Source organism: Apostichopus japonicus, chromosome 14 (genome assembly GCF_037975245.1).
Source record: "Apostichopus japonicus isolate 1M-3 chromosome 14, ASM3797524v1, whole genome shotgun sequence".
Classification (NCBI taxonomy): Eukaryota; Metazoa; Echinodermata; class Holothuroidea; order Aspidochirotida; family Stichopodidae; genus Apostichopus; species Apostichopus japonicus.
Genome location: NC_092574.1, coordinates 4,795,793 through 4,818,967, shown reverse-complemented (window position 1 = coordinate 4,818,967; position 23,175 = coordinate 4,795,793). Strand labels below are relative to the sequence as shown.

The window sequence follows — 23,175 nt, the reverse complement described above, 5'->3', positions numbered from 1 at the left end:
AAAGGTACCAGCTTAACACTAAAATCTGTTTCTTGTCCATTTTCTATGAATTATTGAACTTGGTTCTACACATACCATGTGGGGACACACTGTGTCACCTAACTGGGGACTTGGTGTGTCACCTAACTGGGGACTTGGTGTGTCACCTAACTGGGGACTTGGTGTGTCACCTAACTGGGGACTTGGTGTGTCACCTAACTGGGGACTTGGTGTGTCACCTAACTGGGGACTTGGTGTGTCACCTAACTGGGGACTTGGTGTGTCAACGAATTGGGGACTTGGTGTGTCAACAAATTGGGGACTTTCATTAACTGGAGAAACCCAGTGTCAACTAATTGGGAACACACTGTATCGACCAACTGGGGAGACACTGGGGGCTCAACTGCAGTGGGGACAAACTTTCCTTGTGTCATGCAAAAGAAACAACTTGAAACAAACTGTGTAACATGTCAAAGCATCACCACACCAAAGTCAAAGGTGACTCAAAAATGGGGCAAATTCTTTGATTCTATGATAAAATTCTATTATTGCTATGAAGTAGTTTGTACACCAAAACATCTAATGTCTTTGCCCATTTAACACCTTCTCAACTTTAATATTTACATGGGTGGATTAAGGCAAGACGGTCCAAGGGTTTTTAGTTCATTCATTGAACACATTGAATAGTAAAAAGTAGCAGTATACACAGTGCATGATGCACAATAAAACTTTATTAACTGAAACTTTCAACAAAAAAAGGTGCATTCTACAGTTTTCAGGAATTCCTAAAACAAAATGTTTTGACTGATTGCTTTTATGTCTGTTGCCTGGTAAAATACAGTTTGCAGACATTTCCCTATAAGAATAGCATAGTTAAACTGATGCTGTACACTACCAGTATTTGTACTATATATATGCAAATGGAAGTGTGAGTACAGTACTTTAATTTCAGTCTAGAAGTGAAACAATTTGATATGAAACATACAGAAGCATTAAAACTGCCTCTCAACAAATAATGCTCAAAAATAATTAAGCTGTGTACCCCTACATTAAAGATCCCAAGCAAACTGTTTTGTAAAACAGTTTCCATGACAGACTAGAAAGACTGTGGCATTTGTTCCTGAGCTCCTTTCTGCACGAACAACAACAATGAAATCTGTCTAACAATCAACAAACATGAATTTAACAAACAAGGAATAAAATATTAACCAAGAGCACTAAAACATTCACACTTTGATGCCAACATCAGGCTAGAGCTGAAAAGACAGTCAACATAGCTACGTAGCAGATTAGAAAGTCTGTGGCATTTGTTCCTGAGCTCCTTTCTGCATGAACGACAACAATTAAATCTGTCTAACAATCAACAAACATGAATTTAACAAACAAGTAATAAAACATTAACCAAGAGCACTAAAATATTCACACTTTTATGCCAACATCAGGCTAGAGCTGAAAAGACAGTCAACATAGCTACTTAGCAGATTAGAAAATCTGTGGCATTTGTTCCTGAGCTCTTTATTCCATAAACAACAACAATGAAATCTGCCTAACAAGTCAATAAACATGAAGTTAACAAACTAGTAATATATGAACACAGTAAAGTTTGACCAATTCTAATACCACTTTTTGTTAGCCCTTCAAGAGTGATTTCTTATGAAGTCTTTAATATTAGTCCACTTCCGTCCATCAAAACAACTGTACTTTTCCATCACCCTATCAATAGCTGACTTTCCAGGCAATTGGTTTAATGCTACAGTATTTCTCGTCTGAATTCCTTTAAAACTACTCTTTTCTCATCTTCTGTCCATACCCTCCTTTGGTATTTTCTCCCTGAAAGGACAACAAATATATACATTACAATGTGGTGCTTTTGAAAATTACACCTCAATGTTGCCATGTGATAGTTTACAATATACAATAAAACTACTCTTTTCTCATCTTCTGTCCATACCCTCCTTTGGTATTTTCTCCCTGAAAGGACAACAAATATATACATTACAATGTGGTGCTTTTGAAAATTACACCTCAATGTTGCCATGTGATAGTTACAATATAAAGAAACAAATCACATCAAAATGTTTTGAGGTTGGTCTCCAGCATAAATTGCAATCTGTCTAGTATATTCCTCATATTTTGTTGTTTAAATAAAACTAGAAAAAGACAAATTTTAAATGGTTTGTTTTATTTATGAACAATATTACCTTTCTTCATACTGGGTGGTTCTTCTCCTTCGGAATTAGTGCTTTCAAAAGTGGTGCCATTTAAGCTTGATGCAGAGACCCTACACTTCCCATGCTGCCCTCATCCCTACTTGTGTCCTCCTCCTCCTCTTCCTCCTCCTCATCACTATCATCTGTATCATCAGATGATTCTATGTTGTCAATTTCTGTGGAAATAAAATCAATGACTGCTTAGATTTGTAGTACAGACAGCACCACATAAACGTAGCGTAGAAAACCCAGGTTAGATAACGACAAGTACCATTCCTTGCATCAAAGACACACCTTAGCCCACAGAATTACAACTTGATAAACACTTTTTAAAGTATCACCTTAGATGATTACCAATTATTTAAAAAGGCAATTAAATTATTGATATATCAAGTTTTACAGTTCTTTACGGGTATACATTCTCCTCACTTCAGTATTTCTAATGTAAACTATACAAATCAGCTTCAAAAGTCCTATTTGAACTTTGGCCCTGGGCCGTGCCTTGTGCTACGTCTTGACATAATTTTCTCTGGAATCAAGAAGAAGGTTGATAGTGTCCATGACATATTACCCAGGGAGCCCAAGACAGCACAACTTTTTCCAAACTACGTAATTCAGAATGTTTATATAATATATATCAACATTAAAATTTAACTACTAAATTCTAAGGAGACTTAATTATCATCTTTACAATTATTAAGTAAGGTGACTGAATCCAACAATGAGCTCATAGCATAAACTTGGCCAAGCTACTAAATTTGAAAAGATTATACTAATTTCATGACTATAACATGATGCATCTAATCTTATGATAACATGTCACACCACAATATTCCCCTTGAAAAGAAAGGAAGGTTAATTACCTCAGAAGTGCAATACATTTGCTCCATTCATTTCACATAGCTTCAATTCTAGTATCTGTAACACATATACATGCAGCTATAACTCTTTAAGATTAACTTTTCTATACATGGGCATCCTCAATATTCAGGTTACATAAAAATGAATAAAGAACAATAGAATGAAAAGTCTGGTCATCGAATACGAAAAAGCACCATGCAGACAGAAAGTCACAAAAGCGGTATACATATCTTGCAATGCCAAAATCATGACAAAATGTCAGTACTGCTTCCAACGTTTCAGTGTTTGATATGATGAAGTGCCCAACAACTGCCTCATGATTTATCCAATGGGCAGACATGATTTAGATCCTACTAACAATAACATCCTACTGAGATCTAAATTAACTAGCTAAAAAAGTTACTCAACTTTCCTTACGTGTATAATGCTGCAGCTATCATCTGAAGCCTGACTTAAAACTAGTGATGTTACACACAAACTGGCCTAACCCATGTGGTATAATGTATTAGATCATATAGACCTACTGTTAATTTCCTACTATGCACATACTATGCTAGTAAGTAGTATGTATGCACAACTGGATCCTAACCTATATGACATTAAGTACAATGGTAGCACATATGGCTTCCATAATGTACAGTAGGCTAGTCTATTAGAGGCCTATAATAGAAGTTCATAAACGAACAAACTGGAAATTACAAAAATAATTGGGGACACTGCACAGGATTATGATAAGTAAAGAGTAACTTACTCACTGGATCTATTTTCCTTCAGAAGATTCTGTCTCCGTCTCATGAAAGCTGGATGTTAGTAGCTAGCTGCATATTGTAGTTATCTCAGGTACAGTAGGTACTACAGTTATCTTTGTGGCAGTACATGAAATTCGAACGGCACAGTAAGCATGCTGCAGTACAGTGTGTATGTTTGCTGATCTCACAGCAATGTAAATTGGGGACATGGTCCACTGTTAGTATTGTCAAAGTAGACACACCCCATATGATTGGGGCTCATCAATTGGGGACATTTGGTCACTAATTTAACCAGCTTCAAGCAGTCACATGACATGAAATTCTTGCACATAAATGGGGACAACACCTTGACACACGCCCCACCAGTTAATGACACAAAGTGACACAGCTAGGCTGTAATGAATGCACCCAATGGGGACTGTCACAGATATTGCTCAAACTTTAAAAAATACTTTCATTTGGCGGGAACTTCCAAAATCTGCACTTAACCCAAATGGGGACGTCCCCGATTGGTAGTATGTCCACACTTGGAAGGTGTGTCATCATGTAAATGTCCCCAGTTGCCAGCGGGTACATACGCACACACACACACACACACACGCCAACCTGACTGCATAGGTTCCTTTTGCTAAAGCAAGGAACCAAAAAGGGCACATTTTTAACCTGAGGAAAAGTGGGGGGGGGGGGCGTGACCCCTGTGCCCCCCCGGTTCCGCCGCCATTGTCCTTCTCTGTTACAGTTCATTGGCTTCAGTTGTCAAATTGTTTTTTATTTCAAATTAGAGCTGTCAACAAAATGGGTTTGATTTGTAATCAGTGTTCTTTTTGGGGGTTTCCATATGTATTACTTTACCATAACAAAACATTTTATCAGGATTGAGTTTGATAAGATCGTTGAATTTAGATGCTATCTTTGAAAATGAAACCTACTTTTGCAACCATATGCAGGTGCGTATCCAGGGGGGGCGTTGGGGGCGCGCGCCCCCCGGGTAAGAAAAAGAGAAGAGAAAAAAAGAGAAGAAAAAAGGAAAAAAGGGGAAAAAAGAGGAGGAGGAGAGGAAGGAAGGGAAAAGAAAAAGAAGAAAGAGAGAATAAGGAGAAAAAGAAGGAGTAAAAGCAAAACGCGAAGACACCGGGAAGAGAAAGAAGAACAGTGACATCATTACAGCGCTGAAGGGTAGCCAGTGACGGATCAATGATTTCGTAAAAGTGTGACTCACCCTACACCCTACTAATGATCTATATATATATATATATATATACTATATATGGTCTATCATAACGCGTGTGTAGAATTGTGCTATGAAACCAACTGTGGCTGGTCTCGAACTCGACCGTGTCGTCGGGGAACATGACGCATTTTGGGATGGGGGCGACCGCCCCCCCCCCCATTCAGCATTTTTTTAAATGATATCGCAAAGTAATTTCAAAATAGAAAGTGCTTAGAGGCAACTTACAAGGCCTGGGAAGTGTCATTTCCAGCGATCTGGGAGACATTTTCGGCCAAAATTTGCTTGTACGCTTCGCGCCAACCTATGGTGGTGCTACGCTTAGATAATTTGCCTACAGGCTTCGCCCCTCCCTTGGCAAATTCCTCGCTACGCGCCTGTTCGAATTTGTTACGCAAACAGCAGATATCACATCATATCAGTGAGCATGAAAATGGCGTTCCAGGATGAAAAGCCTCAAAACTGTCCGACTTGCCTGAAAAAATAACCAAAAATTTTCGCGCGCTTCGCACGCGTTCAACGTGTTCATGTCAATATCATATAAGCAAGCATCGGTTATTACATCGCATGCCATCATGTACCGTACGGTCCGTTAAAATTGCGCAGTATACCGCGGGATGCTAATGTAAACAACGACATGTCTCATGTAGATGTATAAAAAGCATGGAGGTCCAATTATGTCAAAACTCTCTTTTACATTAGTAATGGCGAATTAGGGCCTGCACCCCTGCCGCGCAGTGGCGGAGCGTCCATATGGTCAGGGGGCGGATGCCCCCCCTGACGGACTCAAATGGACTGCTGGCGCCTTTTCAGCTCTTTACCACTTTTTACTTATTCTAGATTATTGACTTTTTTATTACGCTCTCTCATCTACTTATTGACATTTGTCACATTTTGTTCGTGTAATTTGGCGATGACACCTTATTCTTCGTTTATCTGCAAATTAGCCAGGCCCGGAAAGGGTCATTTCCGGCGATCTAGGGAGTATCTTTACTCAAAAATTTTCTGTACGCTACGCGCCAACCAGTGGTGGCGCTCCGCTTAGATAGTGTCGAAAGCGCCCCTTCAGACCATTCTCGCCACTCCTGACCAATACCCCTAGCTCCGCCACTGCCGCCGCGCCTCCTACGCCTATGTGTGTAGTGTTCGGTTCGGAAATATCTGCTATTTTTTCATTTCCTTCAACCAAGTTTTATAATAGCCGTTAAAACAGGTTTTAATATTTGTACACCAATGTGTCTGAATTTTCGAAAATTTCTGACCAACATTCTACATCACACTTCCCTCTACTCGTGCAATTTTGACCGGTCTGTTAGGGGTTGAAGGAAGTTTTTTCTATATTGGTTGTCCATAGATGAAATTTTGTACAACATTATGGGTATGTTTTGAAGTGAGTTTATTCACGAGAAATGTGAATTTTCAAATTCTGAACAAATATGGGGCTTAAAACCTTGAAAAGTGGGGCTGGCGGGTATTGTGGGCCGCGACGTAGAATCACCTACAAAAGCAAAGACCACAGGAGATGCGATCAGGTCGAACATGATGTGTGCCGGGTTGACAATCTTCAAAAAGGTTATGGATGGAAAAAAAAACTATTAGGAAATACTTGGTTCTCAGGCAAAAAGTGTACATCTGGTTGGTCATTTCAAGCCCGAGAAGTGCCGTTTCCGGTGATCTGGGGGGTTTCAAAACAAGAAATTTTCTTGTACGCTGCGCGCCAACCGATGGTGGCGCTCCGCTTAGATAGTAATTCGCGCCCCCCGGGTTTGAAAATCCTGGATACGCGCCTGATATGTCATTTGATACTTGATCGGGATAATTGTCAAAAAGTCGGATATTTTGTGCGAGTTGTTCTTCATATTTCATTGAACATGATCGTAAAATGGTTGATGTGATATGTTGCCATAATGAGATATAGAATCTGCACTATAAGAGAGAAAAGATAAAAGACCACTAAAGATAGCTGTTGCTTTTTTCCGATGTATGCAGTCTGCGGCTAGTTGGGACGTTTCATTACATGCCACATTGCGTCGAGTTCCGGCTCAGCTGGGAGAATTGATGATGGATATTTAGTTGATCATATCTTTACGGAAAAGAAATGTATATAGGCCTTTCCTGCTTTCCGGAGTTTTATGTTACTTTTATCGGAAAAGATAAAAATTGTATAACAGCAAATTAACATATGTATTAAATCATCAGTAACCAACTTTCTAATACAATGGTATCCATATACAATACAGGCACGTATCCAGGATTTTCTAACCCGGGGGGCGCGATTGTATTTTTAGAGGAAACTTGTGACTGGCTATCGTCTATCGAGATTGAGGTTAGGGCCCTCAGGAAACTCATATATGTGTTACACGTAAGCAGCAGTATGGGGACACTTCAATCCCATACCATGAGCGAGCGAAAGGAGGGGGCTGGGGGTAAATTACTGAGGATACTCCCAGAAAGGCTAAAAGATTTGAGAATTATCTTCAAAGAAAGTGAAAAAAAAAACCCATCTGGGGTGACTGCACTCATGGAGGGAAATAAAGAGTGTGAACTCTCTTGCACAGGAACAAAAGGTTCCCAGTTATGTTAGTTCACAACAACCCTCTGAGGTTCAGTCCAGTTGTCCAGTTTCCTTTATAGGAGTTTTCTTCCTCATTCTAGTCAAATGTCTCCTCTTTAGCTAGGGAGCTTAGTCACGCCTGGAGTCAAGAGGCAGACAGAGATGCATGTAGAGGAACAATATGCCCCATCCATCCAACCTTGTTCTTTCTTGGTGAGACAATCTCGTTAATATTTAATACCCCGACGTTCAAGACAGGGAAAAGCCCAGACATTGCTGACCAGTGACCACTGGCAAAGTATTAAATGCACTTTATAAAATAATTTTGTTTTACACTTGCCATGCTGCTTGGTAAAATGTACTGTACAAGAAAAATGGTTTGAAAGAAGATATGCAACCTTCTCTCCTTTAAAATGTTACACTGTCTATATCACGGGAAAGCTCAAAGCTTGAAAAAAAAAATTCACAATACAGAAATAAGAAAATACAAAATGGAAAAATTTGTAAATTACACAACATGATGATTGTCTGTGGTTGGTTGATATGGGTGTCAAACTTACAGTCAACATTAACACCAGAGATAACAATATCTGGGATTCTTGGATGCATTTCCTCTTTAATTTGTACTTAACTTAATAATCAAGAAACTATGCTTTTAATGATGACGGAAGCTGAATGTTTCATTCAGTGTGGCAGTAGAACATGATCACTATGTGTTCAATTGTTGAGTTGAGATTTAATCGAGATAATTAACTACACGTCATTTCAGATTACTTAAATAACAAGTGCATTAGCTCCAAGACGTACATATAGGTTTAATAATGCCATAGACATCGCTGAAGATGAAACTCATGCAACAAGACAAGGTTATCAACATCTAGTAGTAGCAAACCACAACTGCTAAATAGATAAGGTTCTTCATCAGCTAATGCTATGTATGCTATGCTTGATACTATGACAGCACCTGATCTGCTAACATAATCTCACGCTTCTCATTCAAAGCAATCCAAACGAAATGGTCATTCAAACTGTAACAGAGCAAGCTACGTTGGGGTGCATTTACTACTAAATGCCGTTCTGTAAGCTACAGGCCGTTCAAGCTTTCCATCATGCACAGTTGGCTGCCAAGCATAGTAAAGTAAACTGTTTCCAGTGAAATATAGAATAGAGTTAGGGAAGTACTTAATTTTCCAAACAGATATAAGCAGCTGCTTGGTATTGCAGAGTTTCCGTTAATTATTCACCCGTTTGGCCGCACACACCAGACCTGAGGTTGAATGGCAAGAATCTTATAACTGGCCAAGGTGAACGTCATATTCTGAGACTTTATGACAGTAAAGGATCCTGTTCTACACACTGTTCATTCCATTTCGAAGAGAATTAAGCTCTGGAGGGACGTTGCCAAGTCCAGCCTCTTCCCAATATGTGTTACCTCATATCCAGCTGAACCAAACATCCACCAGCCCGCGAGCCGCTCAGTGGTGTGGACTAATAAGGAAAGAGACAAGTGTTTACAATGCTTGAGCAAAAACCTCCACATTGACCTATGTTGACCTCAAATGACCATTGACCTCCACCAATTTTAATAGCTTTCTCGTACTCATTTCGTGGTGGATGTTCAGTGGGGAAAAGCCCCCCCCCCGCCCCCCTCCCGGAAGGTGGTGGATTTTCTTCTATATTTCTTGTTCTCTCATAGGGGCTTAAGGACAAAAATACATGTCAGAAAGAGCCATTTAATTTCTGTGTAAGCTACTCCAAGCCTGGAAGATGCGGTGCTATCGGACAAATTTTGCAGCTATTTTAACGTAAGCTCAGGTACATTTTATAGATTCCAATTTCATTAGAATGTATTTCCAAGTCCCTGTGGAGGTCTAGGGAGCCTAGCTACGGAGGGATAGGCATTTTGTTAGCCTAATATTACCCAAATAAAGGAAATTGGTCATAAGAATATTTCGATTTTGTTTTTACCGCAGTCAACTGGGAGGGGGGTGTCTGGGGGAAAGCATCTTGACTGGAGGGCAAATTCCCCCCACCCATGACCCCTTGGCACACACGTGCCATCACCATTGCTTAGATTTATTTTTGCCTTCTGCAGGGAACAAGAGCAAAATGAGCACTTTGTCTCATTGCCAATATATGAATGCACTTTCAATGGACATTACAGGATTCAATTTCCTTCAGGAATCAATCTGATAGGCGTTCCACCACATCGAGCAAGTTAAATTCATTATTCCAACCATAAGAGTATTGAAAAATGAGCCTTGATATATATATGCAGCATTCAAGGGACCTCGACAAGAATACACAAGGTTTACACAACTCAGAGCAAATACCATATTAATTGATTATTAATATAACACATTTTTGGTTGAGAACAAAATGTTACAAAAACTCATCAAAGTAGGTGTTGACAGAAACTAATTCTTTACACGGCCTACTGAATATTCAGAAACCACACCACTGATGTAAGCGAATTTCTAGCGACTACTGCACTCTATATTCAGAAAGTGGTAAGAAAAATCTAGAAACTTACCAATGACCAATTGCCAGCTATAGGATCATAGCATTCGACTGTATTGACATAATTTGTGCCGTCAAATCCCCCAGCAGCATATATCTGATCTCCCAAGACTGCAACAGCAACAGAGTCCCTACAGATGCTCATGGGTGCCACACCACACCAAACATCTGCTCTGGGGTCATACCTGAAAAACACATCAACAAAGTAGAACTTGTAAATTCAATACTTCAAAACTGAACGGGGTATTGAATCCCAAAGCAGCACATGATATAATAGAATCATGCAAGGCAAAAAAAGTTAAACTGAATAAAAATGGGAAAAAAATGAGTTTTATGCCCATTTCCTTTGCTAGATTTCTCGAGATGTGAGAAACCTATCTGGTCTTGCATTGCAGACTGCACTGTAAGATTATTGAACAGCGTACAGCAGCTTTGTACATAAATAAACTCTTTGTGGTGCATTTCCAACACTTTATTATAACGGACTAAATTAACACCTAACTGCTGACATAAGAATGGTAAATATTTCTTAGAAGTAAAGTATTTCTTATTATTATTATTATTCCATGGTTGCTCAGGTCTGCCAACCTGTCTTTCACAACCAGAACGTCCAACAGTTCAGTGATTCCTTGTCACAGTTTGTATGTGAAAATTCAACAAAAACACTGCAGACAAGATTTTTTGGTGTCTACCATTACCTAATTCAGCTAGGTTTTTGCAATGATGCAGATGGCCTACCAAGTAAGAAGTTCATCCAAGCTTTACTTTTGCAGTTATCTTGTTTACAAGTCTTGCAGAATTTTGACCTTTGTTGAACTCACATGACTTTTGACCTCCACAATTCACTAGCATTAGCACTGTGCTGATGAAGAGAGATCAACTTAAAGGTATTAAGGTCATCTAAGCTGAACTTTCCCAGTTATTGTGCTTACATGGTTTTCAGATTTTGACCTCTATTGACCTCTATTGACCTCAAAAGACCAGCAATCTTCTACTCACTATGAGGATCTAGATAGCACGAATGAACTTCTACCATGATTGAATTTCTGGGTTATCATGGTACAAGATTTTCAGACTTTGACCTCTGTTGGCCTTAATTGACCTTTGATCTCCAGCAATTTCCATATAGTTCTTGTACACATATATGATCATAATCAAACTTTTGGAACCACATGATCAGGAGTATGAGCCACATGATCAGAATATTGAACCACGTGATCATACTCTCAAGCCACATGATCAGACTCTTAAACCACATGATCAGACTCTTATGATCATACTCTTGAGTAACATTATCAGACTATTATTCCACATGATCAGTCTCTTAAACCACATGATCAGACTATTAAGCCACGTGATCAGAAAACTAATCCGCAGGGTCAGACTTTGAACATCATAATTAGACTCTTGAATCCTTCAGAGCAGAGCAGGGCCAGTCTAATGTCTCTGACAAGTTAAATCTGTTGTCCAATTCAGATAGAATTGAGAAACTAAACTGTTTTTGACAGAAATGTTAAAGCACCCTCTTTATACTGCAGTCTCTTGCAACTTCTACGAGTCAACATAAAACTTCATAATATCATGATGTGGAAATGCTCTGGGAATGGCTTAAATGTCAATGCCTATTCTGTTGTTCACATAAAAACTCAATAAGTAAAAATTGGCTTTTACCAAATTATCATCAAGACTCTTATGAAAGTACACAGAGAACTGAAAATTTGATCAAAAAGTTATATGAGCCTGATTTGAAAACATATTGACCTGACTAAATGTTCCTAAAATGTGTTTTGTTTCTCACTTTTTTTAGGTGAGCCATCAGAGAACTGTTAGAAATGGTCAGACTGTTTGGCCAAACATAATAGTGATTAACTATATAGCTAATGGTCATTGTTTATTAGGAGTATTTCAGCACTGTAAACATTCATGTGTGACAGTAGCTCCTAGCTATAGGCTACATTCTGCCTAAGAATGTTTACTGACTAAGAAAGAAGAAATGTCTAAGATTCACATAAATTTCCATGGTACGTTACATAGATCTCCAGGTTCGCCAATCACTGATTTTCGGTGTAGTCAACACCTATGTCATGGATTTTAAGGCCCTATTTATAAACCTATCATGCTCACTAGCAGTACAATATACACAAAGGTGCACCCACACTCAAGCAAAGGAATGTATGTATATGCAGAATACTGGCACAACAACTTGCTGTAATAGACACATTGTAATAGACACATTGTAATTGTAATAGACACATTGTAATAGACACAATAGACACATTGTAATAGACACACTGTAATAGACACATTGTAATAGAAACAATAGACACATTGTAATAGACACACTCTAATAGACACACTGTAATAGACACAATAGACACACTGTAATAGACACAATAGACACATTGTAATAGACACACTGTAATAGACACATTGTAATAGACACACTGTAATAGACACATTGTAATAGACACAATAGACACATTGTAATAGACACACTCTAATAGACACACTGTAATAGACACAATAGACACATTGTAATAGACACACTGTAATAGACACATTGTAATAGACACACTGTAATAGACACATTGTAATAGACACACTGTAATAGACACATTGCAATAGACACACTGTAATAGACACACTGTAATAGACACATTGTAATAGACACAATAGACACATTGTAATAGAAACAATAGACACATTGTAATAGACACACTGTAATAGACACATTGTAATAGACACACTGTAATAGACACATTGTAATAGACACAATAGACACATTGTAATAGACACACTGTAATAGACACATTGTAATAGACACAACAGACGCATTGAGGTGAAAGGGAAGACAGCTAACTGACATACCTTTCAACACTACTGAGTTGCCGGGATGCTTCCTGACTAGCAGGAGTGTCGTGTCCTCCGATAGCATAGAGACAACCCCCGCACGCTATCACACCCAGTCCTCCTCTTCTCTTGGACATGGGAGCACACAGGGACCAACGATTGATGTGTGGGTCATAGAGCTCCACGGTCCTGAGGCAAGCACTACCATCCCTGCCACCTACAGCATACAGTCTTTAGTAATTAAGAAAAGAGAGAGAGCAGAATGAAATCAAAACATTCTTGGTCATAGTGTCAGTTTTGATTGAGTCGCAGAATATATTTGAATGTTAACTATATTCAGGGCTACAATTACTGGACTATATGAGTGTCCACTAATTCTTAGTCATGTTATTAAGATATTATCTTTGTATATCAAATTTAAGAGTTGCTCTGTAAAGATTTCATTTCCATGCACATGAATGAAAAAAGCCAACTGCATGGTTACATGGTACGAAATGCAAGCTTACCTGTGCACATATTTCTGTATTCGCATCATGCTAATAAGTTTGTACGTATATATACTTAGTAAACATGACCATCCTGTACTTTCATTCATGGATTTCTACTTGTTCTTGTACTTTTGTGGATATTGTCCTTTAACTCAGCACACTACAAGTTTGCCTATTGATTTTCCAACTAACCTCCAGCATTCTTCATGGAATGCAATATGGTTATCAAAATAGACATGTCTTTATCAAATCAGGGATATTCTTAAATGAATCAAAGGCTAAAGTTAGAAAGCTTAAATTACTGGAAAAAACCATCCTATCTATCCAGTGAATAAATGCTACCAAAATTTTTAACAAACTTGTTTTGCAAAACAGCAACACCCATGGTACTTCTGGGAGAAGACATCTGTGGCACAAAGTCCCACTGTTGATTGATAGGGTCATAACGTTCCACGGTTGCTAGGTAACTCCAGCCATCATGGCCTCCAACAGCATATACGGGACCTTCTAATACTGCAACACCTACAACAGGCACAACATATATACTTCATCAAGTTTGGCTGTTTATTCATTACAAAGACAAATAAATAGACAGCTATCCTTATCATCATAACATATTTCTTTCTGGGCTTTTCTTTGGAGAGGGGGGGGGTGGTGAGGGGTGAGGAGAATGAACACCATGTCAACAAACTTCAAACTACTGCCCAGGAGTTCCTGGTTCTACATAACAGGCCACGCCCAAGATTTTCTATGGGGTGGTGTGTTTACTGAAGATGTGGACCATATTCCTATTTCATTTGTGTGGGGTCTATTATTGTATAGTATATAGACCTTGGATGCAAAAATAGAAAATAGTGCTACCCCTTGCAACAACATTAATTTGTTTTGTGACCTTTGACAAATTTTGTGTTACCCTACACTGCCCAACAAAGACCATTCTCTATCCCACAAAAGATGGAGTTTTACATGTAAAGTATGCTTGGAGGTTAAATGCTAAAATATGCTGCAGATGAAGGCTGCAGGGAGTTTATATTTGCTTGAAACATAACTTAATTCACTTGTGACACTTGTACACGGAATTAGCATAATGTATTCGTTGTGATGAGAGATCAAAGCAAGTCATGGCAACAAGACTTGAAATTTCAAGTTAGAAAAATTAGATTCAAATTCTTGAATGCCTCACGTACCAAGCCCATGTCTGTGTGTATTCATGGGTGGAAGCATACTCCATGTTTTAGTCTTGGGATGGAAGCTCTCGACACTATTCAGAGTTTTCAATCCGTCTCGGCCTCCGACCAGCAAGATTCTCCCTTCGATGGCTACAGCTCCAAACTGTAACCTACGGCTCTTCATATGGGTGACACTCGACCATGAACTTGTCCTCAGGTCAAATCTTTCCACTACAGTGGCACCTGTTTCAAACAGTTACGGAGATATGTTTTTATATATATATATTAGGCAGAGGGAATGCCATGATGGCATATGATACATGGAAAACTGGATTTCAACAAAAATGTCATAATTCCAACTTGGTGATGAAGGAAACTAACAGATGCTTCTCAAACATTACGAGATACAATTCAATCAAAGAAAATCCAAACCGGTTGAGAATAATCTCCTAATAATCTGTAACAGGCTAATAAGTGCATGACCTATAGCTCCTACAGTAGAAACACAAACACATCATAACAAAATAATTTAGCCATGATTGCTATGGTGAATAGAATGACCTGTAGGACTATAGTAGAAACACAAACACATAATAACAAAATAATCTAGCCATGATTGCTATGGTGAATAGCATGACCTATAGCTCCTACAGTAGAAACACAAACACATAATAACAAAATAATCTAGCCATGATTGCTATGGTGAATAGCATGACCTATAGCTCCTACAGTAGAAACACAAACACATAATGACAAAATAATCTAGCCATGATTGCTATGGTGAATAGCATGACCTATAGCTCCTACAGTAGAAACACAAACATATTATAACAAAATAATCTAACCATGATTGCTATGGTGAATAGCATTACCTATAGCTCCTACAGTAGAACACAAACACATAATGACAAAATAATCTAGCCATGATTGCTATGGTTAATAGTATGACCTATAGCCCCTACAGTAGAAACACAAATACATAATAACAAAATAATCTAGCCATGATTGCTATGTTGAATAGCAATATTACCTATAGCTCCTAGAGTAGAAACAGTTCATACAAAACACAACCACATGACAAAATAATCTAACCATGGTTGCTATGGAGAATAGTAAAAGTATTTCTGAATCACTTGCATAGTGATGCAAAATGTTAGGAGTGTTAGCTCAGTGGTTAACGCCGGTGCCTTTTAATCATAAGGTCCCTAGTTCGAGTTACTCCAAGTTTAATGTATGTCGTCCAGTTACAGAGTTGTTGACAATGGACAATTCATAATAATGAACGTTAAATGTAAGAAACTGACTTTGCTCAGCTTGCGGCTTTCATAAGCCTATGAGGCTTCTTCGCGAGTTCCTGCTTCCAGGAGGATCTAAATTACTTACAATGTTCAAAATGCAGGTAATTTTCCTTTTAAAGATAGTGGTTCAATAACAATACCCGACAACCTTACTAAATTGCTTTTTTTTGTGTCCCTAACAAAGAAACAAAATTTTACATCTAACAATCTCATTGGGCAAACATGCCTCAAAGAAAATTTAGTAAATCCCTACGTATGTTTTTTCTTTATTGCTATTATTTACCTTTCGGATTATCCATGCCACCGACTATAAAGAGATCACCCACTGTAGACTTTCTAGGCTTGGTGCGAGTATTTTGGAGCTGTGGCCGGCGTTCCGGTAAAAGATGGTACTTCATCGCTTCCATAACCAGTCTTTGGCAACGGGTATTCTCTTTTATAAGACTTTCACTATCAACAGTATCACTTAAAAACTGCAATAAAGACAAAAAGAAGGTAAAAACCAAAAAATAATTTATGAGTGACACGTAAACAAACTAAACCACAAGTACTACATCTTTAACTAGAAAGGTGAAAGGCTTTGTGATGTGTGGTCACATTTAACATTAGAACATTTAATGTAACACTGGACAGAATATTTTCAGGTAAGTACTGTTTATTTGTGAACTCAAGTGATCCCTAATTCTTGCACTACCGTGGAACAAAAACAAGTAGAATTTTACCAATGTGTACTTCTCACCGTTGCTTTTCATGGATAAATCAATAGTTAACTTGACTCTCACCTGGCACAATAATCAAAACTTTTTTGCACTCACATAGCCCCACCCACACATCAGGTATGAACATGTGCACACACAGCATCGTTCAGGCACCTCTTGCTTTCAGCAAGCAATCAACGCTTTAAGGCATTGAAGACTCGCCCCAAACCGCGTGCCGCCATCTGAAAAGTTAACTTTGCGTTCCAAGTGAAGTTTTCTTCTTGTCGCTAAAAAATGCAGACAGTAATGAAACCTGATACCTTGTTATCGTTTATCTAGACCTGAGATGTCCATCGCTGCTATGTGTACACTGTGTTGTGGGTATTGACCCTAGCTGCATGTATTGACTGTGCACTAGTGTCTAATTACCGACAGTAGCAAGCTGTGTGTGTATTTTCTGGGATCCATGGTGGCGTCTAACACTTCTGTTACACCTCATTCGAAACTAGGTCAGATTACCGGCATGAGACGTTTCTTTTTGCACGCGTCTTCAATGCCTTTAACCTAGAAGTCCTATGTAAACAGAATTGAGGTTAAATTTGAATGAGAAGTTAGGAATTTATTCCCAGCATGCTCTACCTGAGGGGAGAGAAGCGGGAGACGAATCTCAGCTAAAAGTTGAGATAGGTCCTTCTTTCTGTGGACGAGGTCATTCTTGGCCCACGCTAGGAGGGCATGGTACACTGTCTCTTCACTGGGCACGTTCAAATCATCACTAGCTAAGAGGTGGCGAACATCATCAGAATGCAGCATGAGAAACTCCTGGTTTTGAGTTACCATCACAAAGTGTTCCTGTAAAAGAAATGATTTTAAAACAACACTGGTTACATTCATAGTTGCAAATATCACTATAGGCACCAGCTACTTTTTATGTACAGAATCAGGTCATACTCACCATGGTATAGGTATGGGCAGCTCCCAGGGAATCAGGTCATACTCACCATGGTATAGGTATGGGCAGCTCCCAGGGAATCAGGTCATACTCACCATGGTATAGGTATGGGCACCTCCCAGGGAATCAGGTCATACTCACCATGGTATAGGTATGGGCAGCTCCCAGGGAATCAGGTCATACTCACCATGGTATAGGTATGGGCAGCTCCCAGGGAATCAGGTCATACTCACCATGGTTAGGTATGGGCACCTCCCAGGAATCAGGTCATACTCACCATGGTATAGGTATGGGCAGCTCCCAGGGAATCAGGTCATACTCACCATGGTATAGGGGGGGGGGCACCTCCCAGGGAACCAGGTCATACTCACCATGGTATAGGTACGGGCAGCTCCCAGGGAATCAGGTCATACTCACCATGGTATAGGTATGGGCACCTCCCAGGGAATCAGGTCATACTCACCATGGTATAGGTATGGGCAGCTCCCAGGGAATCAGGTCATACTCACCATGGTATAGGTATGGGCAGCTCCCAGGGAATCAGGTCATACTCACCATGGTTAGGTATGGGCACCTCCCAGGAATCAGGTCATACTCACCATGGTATAGGTATGGGCAGCTCCCAGGGAATCAGGTCATACTCACCATGGTATAGGGGGGGGGGCACCTCCCAGGGAACCAGGTCATACTCACCATGGTATAGGTACGGGCACCTCCCAGGAATCAGGTCATACTCACCATGGTATAGGTATGGGCACCTCCGGGAATCAGGTCATTCTCACCATGTATTAGGTATGGGCACCTCCCAGGGAATCAGGTCATACTCACCATGGTATAGGTATGGGCAGCTCCCAGGGATCAGGTCATTCTCACCATGGTATAGGTATGGGCACCTCCCAGGAATCAGGTCATACTCACCATTGTATAGGTATGGGCAGCTCTCAGTAAATCAAGGCAACCTTGCTGATCTGCGAAGGACCGAATCCCTAGACAATTTGAAGGATGTAGCTGCTTCACGAGGTACGTACAACAAGCCATTACCACTTCGGACAGTTGCAGAATACTTGCGGTCGCTAATAATTTCTCCACCGTGCTTTCGGAGAGCGTTATCATCCCTTGAGAGGATAAAAAAAACACAAATAAAGGATTACCTCTTGTACAAAGACTAGTTTATCTAATATTGCATTCTACATAAAAAAAAAATAAAACAAAAGTAATAAGGTACAAAGTAAAGAATAGATCTGAATAGAGAGGAAAGATTTGTGTATAGAATATTTCAATAGAGATGGACGGAAGTAGAATAATATTTCTACAGAAAGATGATTGTTATGACACTGGAAGAGCTACAGACTATTATATTCATCAGAAATGGATTGAGAGTGAACTATATTCTATTCCTGAAGTTACCTATTTGCCCTTATCATACCTTCATTTCTTACATGGTCCCAACCCTTGGCGGAACTTCTAAATGAAAAATTATAATAGCTAACCTATCCAGCCCTGACATTTTATAACCAGTCATATCAATTGTTATATCATTCTTTTTGCCATATTGATCCTTTGAATTATTCTGGAGGATGAACAGAGCTGTTACTTTTTGCAACTATTAAATGTTGTGTTAATTTTCAAGATCTGGAACCTTTTTCCAGAGATTATCATACCTGGTGCGGAGAAGTTACCAAGAACACCCTAGTGAGTGCCTCACAGGATTCAGAGTGTCATTGAGACATTTTCCCGTCAAATATATATTTTTGTCGACCAACATTACTTTATTTGTTATTTTACTTTAGGAGTTTTGCTTTCATATATCATATTTGTAATTTGACTCCCTTAAGAAGACTGAACTGTGATTAAATTCATTTTCCTTTATACCATAGTGTAAATAAGTACTACCCCAATATTTTCTTCTTCAGAATTTAATTAATTTTTGCCTATGTTCTCAATTTTACAATGAACCAGGCCTACTGGGAGTAACTTCCCAAAAAAGTAAGAAAATGGAAGTTGCCCTGGTTGAGGTCTCCTGAGTAACAATTCTGCCAGGCATCCCATTTTATACCAGCAATATTTTGTTTTTAAATGTAAAGTATATTTATAACTTTCATTCTTCCTTGGAGTAAGTTGTAATGCACTGTAGTGATACAGCATCATAACATACTTTACCATGTATCCAGATGCAATATTTCTGCCTCTTATTTAAAAATGACAAGGCTACTCTTAAAGCCTTGAATAAACATTTGTTACAGAACCATCACTCATTTTCAGTACTTACATAACAAAGACAGCCCTTACTTTTTGCAGTTCCCCATTATACTGATGGTTAGGTTGAACTCTACTCGAGCAGATCAAGATACATGAATGGCAACATGACCTACCTGTATAAATGTACAGTCTGCAATCTCTCAGTGATTGGGTTAAGGTTAGGGGTTAAACCAAACTCTACTCAAGCTAGTGAGATTAAGGTACATGAATGGCAACATGACCTTCCTGTATAAATGTACTGTTTGCAATCTCTCAGTGATTGGGTTAAGGTTAGGGGTTAAACCAAACTCTACACTAGCTAGAGAGATTAAGATACATGAATGGCAACATGACCTACCTGTATAAATGTACTGTATGCAATCTCTCAGTGATTGGGTTAAGGTCAGGGGTTAAACCAAACTCTACACTAGCTAGAGAGATTAAGATACATGAATGGCAACATGACCTACCTGTATAAATGTACTGTCTGCAATCTCTCAGTGATTGAGTTAAGGTCAGGGATTAACAAGAACTTTACACCAGCTAGAGAGATTAAGATACATGAATGGCAACATGACCTACCTGTATAAATGTACTGTATGCAATCTCTCAGCGATTGGGGATCAATACCATGGAGAACGACTTCCATCTCATTGGCCTCTTGTACATTGCTTGTGAACATGGCCGCAAAGTAGTCTGAGACTGCGCTGAGAATGACTCTGTGAGATTCAATTCGCACATTCCCAGCTCTCAATATCACATCAATTAGCAACTGTTTCTGTAAATATGTCTGGATTTTTCCTAACGTTCTTTCTGCATGATTCGGAGCTTTGAAAATCTCACCATCCTTTGTTGTTTCCATGATTGCAACAAGTTAAGGGATGTACAACCTGTAATAATGAAAATAAAAAAAATACAGTGTAGTGACCAGGTTGTACACACATTACACAGGTAATCCTTTTAACGTTTATCCATGCATTTTATAGTCATACAACAGAACCTTAGTTGTTCCAATGTAGTTTCTTAATATTTAAACTACAAGTCATTGTGTGCATAGTCAGCTTTGACAAACAAACTACCTTCCTACATCAAAAAGGTTTCTGAGGAAAGATTCTCTGTGTATTCTATAAAAGAATACCATTTAGTCAACTAGAAACACATAGCTGTTTTGGGCTTCCTATGCCTTGTTATGTATTCTTAAAAAAGAAAGTGATGAAATATTGACGGGATGACCAAAATATTGAAATTATCATTATCAATACCACATTAGAATAATCATTACCAGATTTTGTTATCAAAATTCCATTGTTTTCAAATTTACCTCAACCCACTCATCAATATGCATAGTCAACAGTATTCAATACGGTTCATCGCCAGTATTGATGTAGCAGGTATCATCTCAAATCATCCTACGACTGTTGAGATTTCTTGCTTAGAATCTCATTTTAGCAGAAATCTAATTTGGTCTCATGATCTCTAATGAATATTTATTCAGCCAATTCAAATTAGCACCGATGATGTGTCTAACATCAGGTCCCATACACAGCATCAACAAAGGATATGGTTGTAGAGAAAGTTTTCAAGTACATCCCGCCCACTCAGCAATATACATGTAATCTGCACCATGATCAATGGGGACCAACCTGGGTCATGGGGTATCACTGTACCAACAATTAATAATTCCCCCAACTGACTTGCAGGAACATTGGAAATGGACCAATGCTGGGGAGGGGGGGGTCTGCAGCTCCTTACCCTCACCCTGAAAAGAGTGCGCATGTGGAATGACCAGTGTATTCTGAGGACATATTCAGACTAAAAATTTGGTATGTAATTAGGTGTAAATGCAAGGTTTTGGCCATTAATTGTACTACTAAATACTTTAGAATAGTTGTGCGAGGGTACAAATTAAAGGGGGAGGGGGAAACACTAGCGCATTTCTCATTTAAATAATGATCGGGAAAATATGAACCAGTGCAATGCTTATTTTTTATTTGGTCAGGAGAAGAACCAATTATATCACCCATTTACCGGAATTATACATAATTAAAGTAAATGCATGCACAAAGCTAGGCAGATTATTCATTGCTTTGATTATTATAACACAAGACAGGCCTTCAGCCTTAGGACTACAAGTAAACATCATGTACTTAATTGCAGAATACCTCTCAACTCTTGAATTCACAGACTATGACCGGAACTCCATTATAATTTATAGCAAACAATGTATGTCATTCTCAACAAGCCCAGTGTGTGTTAGTTGTGGGGTATTCTGCAATTGCTCCAAATCTTAAAGTTGAATGATAAAACTAAAGCACATGCATAGGCGCTAGCTAGCAACCTTTTAATAGAACTTTTGGTCGTGTAGCAGCGTGAAGTTATATCCTTCCACCATGTTATAACGTTACTACATTAGGACCTAGGCCTACAACTTATAATGTTACATACAGTAGGCCTAGCCTAATACTAGTAATAGTAATGTTATTCTTTTCAACTGCGACCTACCCTCAGCTTGTCCGATTGTGAGAATACGGGTCATTTCCCCGAGGAACTTCGACTTCGAGTAACATATGCCTAGGCCTAAATTAGGCCGACCGGGAAAGTCACTTCGGGATATAAGTTACAGGATTATTGCAGAGAAAGCTGAGAGTCTGCAATTGAAAATGGAAACAGATCAAATGTCGGCGAAGTACGCTTGGCCAATATATAATGTACCTAGTCTGCTATAGCGAAGGCTATTGCTCGCCCTAAGAAGTGACAAAACTAGGTACTTATTTGTGTAAAATTATGTATGAATACTACTGAATGGTAGCTTTCTCTCATACGTATTGCAAATTGAATTATACAACAGTTCTGTGAGGAGAACTGGCTGCCGACCACCAACATTTCAATTGTAAAACAGTAGGGTAGAACCGAACTGACAAAAAGTAAACAAAACGACAAGGTGATTGCGTAATCGCCTGGTGTTAGTTATTGTAGTGCGCGTGCGCGCTTCAATATTGACATTCCTGACCAAGTGAAAGATACCTACATGGTCGACTGGACGTTGAAACTTAAAATTTGATTCTGTAGTCTCTGTACATTTGTAGTTTCAGAGGCTAGCTGCGAAGCCAACATATTCTTAGCCTGTCACGCCGCTCACAAGCGCCCTCACTTTGTAGGTACCTACATAACTACACTCCCTGGTGTGTTGTCCGCCCAAAAAAATTTCACGGTGAACAACCAAAAGTTCTTCCTAATACTACAGGTGTGGCAGTAATGAGTGTCCGTGCGTCGTACATATACTCATCACTAGGATATAGTATCCGCCTTGCGTGAATAGTGTCTCACGGACACTATATAACTTCAATTGAAAAACACATAACACGAGCTATCCACAACAAC

General features: G+C 39.1%; 1 protein-coding gene across 5 annotated transcripts; it reads right to left on the bottom strand.

The window, feature by feature from the left end:
• Positions 1–692: 692 nt before the first annotated feature.
• Positions 693–22,687, bottom strand: LOC139979739 (kelch-like protein 5). 5 transcript variants are annotated; one of them, XM_071990808.1, is made up of 12 exons: positions 22,297–22,687; positions 20,377–20,684; positions 18,475–18,671; positions 17,244–17,456; positions 16,190–16,379; positions 14,627–14,851; positions 13,799–13,961; positions 12,970–13,182; positions 10,115–10,286; positions 3,802–9,069; positions 2,181–2,365; positions 693–1,950 (listed from the first exon to the last, which is right to left on the bottom strand). In XM_071990808.1, the coding sequence occupies exons 2-10, from the start codon at positions 20,654–20,656 to the stop codon at positions 9,010–9,012; spliced, it is 1,713 nt and encodes a 570-aa protein (XP_071846909.1). In that variant the 5' UTR covers positions 20,657–20,684; positions 22,297–22,687; the 3' UTR covers positions 693–1,950; positions 2,181–2,365; positions 3,802–9,009. The 5 variants fall into 5 exon arrangements, with proteins under 5 accessions (XP_071846909.1, XP_071846908.1, XP_071846910.1 ...); XM_071990807.1 differs by having other exon boundaries at positions 693–1,809; XM_071990809.1 differs by lacking the exons at positions 693–1,950; positions 2,181–2,365; positions 20,377–20,684; positions 22,297–22,687 and adding an exon at positions 20,153–20,185 and having other exon boundaries at positions 7,888–9,069.
• Positions 22,688–23,175: the final 488 nt, after the last annotated feature.